Below are 4872 nucleotides of genomic sequence, written 5' to 3' on the forward strand. Positions count from 1 at the left end.
ATTTATATTTTCAGGAGCTGAATTTTAAGATTTGCTAATTACAAAACTCTGAAAATACCGTCAACGATATTATTACATTTATTCTTATTTGTAAATATTTTTTAAAAATTGATACACTCAGTGACTCTGGACTTTAAATACATTTTAACAAAAACAATCACAGATTGGACATAGACGATAAAATATATTTTAACAACTGCTAATTTTAAGTGTGTAAATTCTGCTCTATATTCCACGAGTGTTGGTATACAATGAGTACAATCGGAAAGTATTTTGTATTAAACCGCCAAAAGTATTTTATCCTCGCCATCTTCTGCTGCACGATTGGTGTCGTTTACATCATCAACGATGGCACCTTCAGAATATCATCGCCCGTGGAGACTACATTCTTCTGGATAGACCGGGTTCTAAACCAGCCTGCTCCGATCAAGGTCGAGCCCAAACAGGCGTGTATCCATCCGCCGATAAAGATCGACGACCCTGTGATGATGTCGTACTACAAAAAACTTCCGCCGCCCGTGTGTGAAGGCGAGAACTGGGTCTACATCGACAACGGTACCTTGAGGTTTTCTAAATCAGTCTTGAAGAAGTACGGGAATTTCACATGTGATTTTTATAACCTGGTGAGGGTTCATGAAAGACAAGTTACCTGGGGAAGCGCCTGGAGAAACATCCCCGAGGGATACCAGTTCCCGAATGATTTTTTCAAAGTCTCGTGTAAAGACAAAAACAACCACACCTACGAGGGCGTCCACGCCGGCGTCGCCTACACCCACGACCGCGCCAACAGACCGGAAGTGGATTTAAGCGAAGGCCTGGGCGGGCTGAGTGTTGTCATGTTCGGGTTCGACTCCATGTCAAGACTGTCGTGGCTGCGGCGTCTGCCCAAGACGCGGGAGTACCTGGTCAGCCTGGGCGCCATAGAGCTGCAGTCTCACAATGTGGTGGGGGACGGGACGACGGCCGTGTTTCTGCCCCAGTTCACGGGCAAGTTTGAGTGGGAACTCCCGGAAAGCGAGTGAGTTTGAAATTCATTATCGATACATATAGTTTTCATTCCAATGTTTATTTAAACCTGTAACAGTCAAATGTAAGGTGAATGCATGTTTCGAGTATGTTTCAGAAAAAGGCGATATAAATCTAAAATATAGTGTGGGTGTGCGCATGCGCTAAAAAAGGAAGTAAGGGGGTAGAGAGCGGGAAGAAAATGGCGATGTTTTGGCAGTGAAGTCGTATCAATGAACCAATAAAATCATTAAAATTTCCTGACCGTGGGTTGTTTAGTGTTATAAATTAGACTATAATATGTAATAACAAAGGAGGAAAGAGGAGAGCGCTTGGTATTTGTTGTTTTTTTTTTTGAGTTCGTGCAATGATTAGCAGCAGAAAAGGCCGTTACAAAACCTTACATAAGAACGAGCTTTTTCTAAAACACATTATGTTGAAACGATCTCAAAGAATTAGTGACGGTGTGGCTTAGCGGTAGAACGCTAGACTGCTAACCCGAAAGTCTTGAGTTCACATCAGTAGAGCGTCCCTCAGTTTTCATATAATCATATCCAAACATCTTCCATCTAATGGGACGGCGTGACCCAGCGGTAGCGCGCTAGACTGCTAACCTGAAAGTCTCGAGTTCAAATCCGCAGAGCGTCCCTGAGTTACTTGAATCACATCCCAACATCTCCCATGTTTCAAAAAGTTACTTCACGTGTTCAAGTGAGAGATTATAAGCCTATTTGGTGCTTGCAAATATGCCAATGTACTGATGTCTTCACCCCACCCCTTTTATCCTGGAGTCCATCATCTGTCTCAAAGTACTCACCAAATCCGTAGCTCGGAGTAGAACCTTACGTGATACTCCAAGTATTTAACAGTACCGTTGGTGAATTATTATTTTTAAAATGAACTCACGCTTGTTAACTGTCAAGTCACGTGATCTGCACTTGTTCTAGCGAGCAGTGGGAGCCGCTAAAATGGGAGTGTAGTCACGTCTGGTCCAGCGGGGAAAGGCGCAGGACGGGTGTGAGCCGGGAGGAGGCTGGCAGTCAAATGTTGCGTGCGAGATTTTTGAGTGTATAAATTACACTCGTAATTTTTTTTTTCATATTAATGAGCGCGAGCGCACGCAGACACACACACACACGCACACGCACACACACAACACACATTCATGCGCGCACGCACACACAAAACACACGCACATACAGAAAACACACACACACACGGAAAAAGTATGACACTATAATAGCCCTGTTTGAATTCTCACTCTAGTTCATCACAAATAAATTGACATATCTCGAAATAAAATGTACTTTTTCTTTGTTTCTTTCACTTTTCTAAAATTAAGGTTCTTAGTGCAAGGATTATCCACACTTTCTTAAATTCAAAATATTTTTTTTCTCTCTGATTTCACAGTCTTGATGAGGATGACGCCATACCCATGGATAACTTCCCCTTTCTCTGGCACGAGTTTAAGAAAGCCGGGTACCTGACGTCATGGGCGGAAGCTCTGTCCGGCACCTTCACCTGGCGGATGCTGGGGTTCAACCAGCCGCCGACCGACTTCTTCACCCGCCCCTTCTTCTACGCGCTCAAGGCCGCCCGTGAGTACCTGGATCCTTGTATCGGCTCACAGAGAACCATCGAGGTTTGGCTCAACTACTTCCGGGATATCTTCCTCATGTACAGGAACAAGCGGAAGTTCCTGGTCCACTTCCTCTCCGAGATGAGTCACGACGACAACAACAAAATCACAAAGGTTAGTGCAGCTTCAGGGGTCGGTGTGGTCGAGTCGGTAAAACTCATGGTTGCTAAACCGAAACGTCTCGAGTTCGAACCCTCGGGCAGATGAGGCTCGTTAGCTGGGGACAGCCACTCTTCTAGGAGAGACAACTCCAAAATTAAACACTTGCTGCTTTGTAGTTTGTTCTTGGTTGGACAAAGGCTATGAAAGCAAATCCAAAAAGAAAAGCAGGCCTAAATTGCGTATGGCTAGATGTTACGTCATACTCAATTGTGTTGTAGGGAATCCTTTCCGAGACATAAATTAAGAACGAAGAAGAAGTGCGGCTTCTTTTTCTTCGATCTCTAAATTATAAATGGGTTGTTGATGTAGTTGCATCGGACTCTTTTGTCTAAATCTATTCAGTCATCCTTGATTTATATCCCAAAGTCTATTTCTATTATTAAAGTAAATAAAAACCATTGCATATGCAAATGAACGGCGGTAACATTATTTCGTGATTCGCCCTAGCGCCTTACAAAGTCGCCAAAAAAAGATACAATTTCATCAGACGCTAAATATACACTTGGCCTAAATGACTGCTTAGTGCCTACTGTTTACAAAACAGAGGAAGAACGGGATTGTGGGTAATAGACAACATCGTTTCCCTTAATGATACGTTGCGCTAATGTAAACCTTAGAAAATGCTTGTTTTTACATACGTTTAAAAATAAATTTCAATAAATATTAACACTACCTGTATAAAACTAAATGTTTATCATTTATTCTTTCATCAGGTCGATGATGAGGTAAAAGACAGCATAAAATTCCTATACGACGGTGGTTACCTTGACAACGCAATGTTTATTATGTTAGGGGACCATGGCGCCAGGTACGGGAAAATCCGCTCTACCTGGCAAGGTAAAATAGAAGAGAGGCTGCCCTACTTCTCCTTCCTGTTCCCCAAATGGTTTGAAGAGAAATACCCCGAAGCCATTCAAAACCTGCGGACAAACGCACATAGACTGACCACGCCTTTTGATATCCACGAGACGTTGAAAGATTTTTTACGTTTGGATGGGACGGGGGTGGGGAATCTCTCCAACAGAGGGATCAGTTTGTTTAAAGAGATTCCATTGGAGCGGACGTGCGAGCATGCGCACATAGCATCTCATTGGTGCGCATGTCTAGCGTGGAAAAACATGTCATCTGATGACCCGTATGTGCAAAACGTCACCGAATTCGCCGTGGCCTACATCAACAACCTCACTTCCGGTTTCAGAGACGACTGCGCAGAGCTTAAGGTAGAGAACGTCACGGCGTCTTCCATGCTGGAAAGTCGGAAAGCTCTTTTAACTCACGCAGAATACAGCACCAGCGACATGACCTTGTTCCAGTTGACCTTTTACACCACGCCGGGTCACGGTCATTTCGAGGTCACGGTCACGCACAACAAAGTCACCAACGTCATGACGACCAGCGAGAAAGAGATTAGCCGTATCAACAGGTACGGCAACGACGCGGCGTGTATGTATAGCAAGAACAATCAGATCAAACCGTATTGTTATTGTAAAAATAAATTGAAATAGCGCTTTAGATGCCGATGTGTTTTAAGTTTGTTGATTTATCCTTTATTTATTAAAACAATTTTGCGTATTTGCAACATTTTAATACAATTTTTGCATTTTATGTAAATCAAAGCCCCCACCATTTCCTTCTACCATCCTTTCATTCTAACACACACTGAAAAATAAACACTTAGGCTACACATGCACATGAATATACATGAAAACAGAAAAACGCACACACGGTACACACACACACACACACAAACACACACACACAGCCATACGCATACAGACACACACACATAAACACACACAGACACAAAGAAACACCCACGCATAGAAACACGCAAAAAATTCGCACACGGGAACACGCGCACAGACACACGCACACGGAAATACGCACACACAGAAACGCACTTATTATTTTTAAATTATCTTTTCTACATTGTGTTTTATCGTTCAACTAAGCTAGATATTTCTATAGAACGAAAAAAAATATCAATATAAAAATTCTAAATAACTTGTTAGAAAGGCCTTAATATTGCTATAATAGCATGTTAGAAAGACCTTAATATTGATATA

At 42.6% G+C, this 4872-nt stretch overlaps 1 protein-coding gene across 1 annotated transcript; it reads left to right on the top strand.

The window, feature by feature from the left end:
- The first annotated feature begins 251 nt into the window (after nt 1-251).
- LOC131942030 (uncharacterized) lies at nt 252-4311 on the top strand. The gene is made up of 3 exons (XM_059301693.1): nt 252-1018; nt 2416-2758; nt 3520-4311. Exons 1-3 carry the CDS (start codon nt 252-254, stop codon nt 4309-4311), a joined length of 1902 nt encoding a protein of 633 aa, XP_059157676.1.
- Nucleotides 4312-4872: the final 561 nt, after the last annotated feature.

Source organism: Physella acuta, unplaced genomic scaffold (genome assembly GCF_028476545.2).
Source record: "Physella acuta isolate Inbredline_101_S28 unplaced genomic scaffold, ASM2847654v3 ptg000383l, whole genome shotgun sequence".
Lineage (NCBI taxonomy): Eukaryota > Metazoa > Mollusca > Gastropoda > Physidae > Physella > Physella acuta.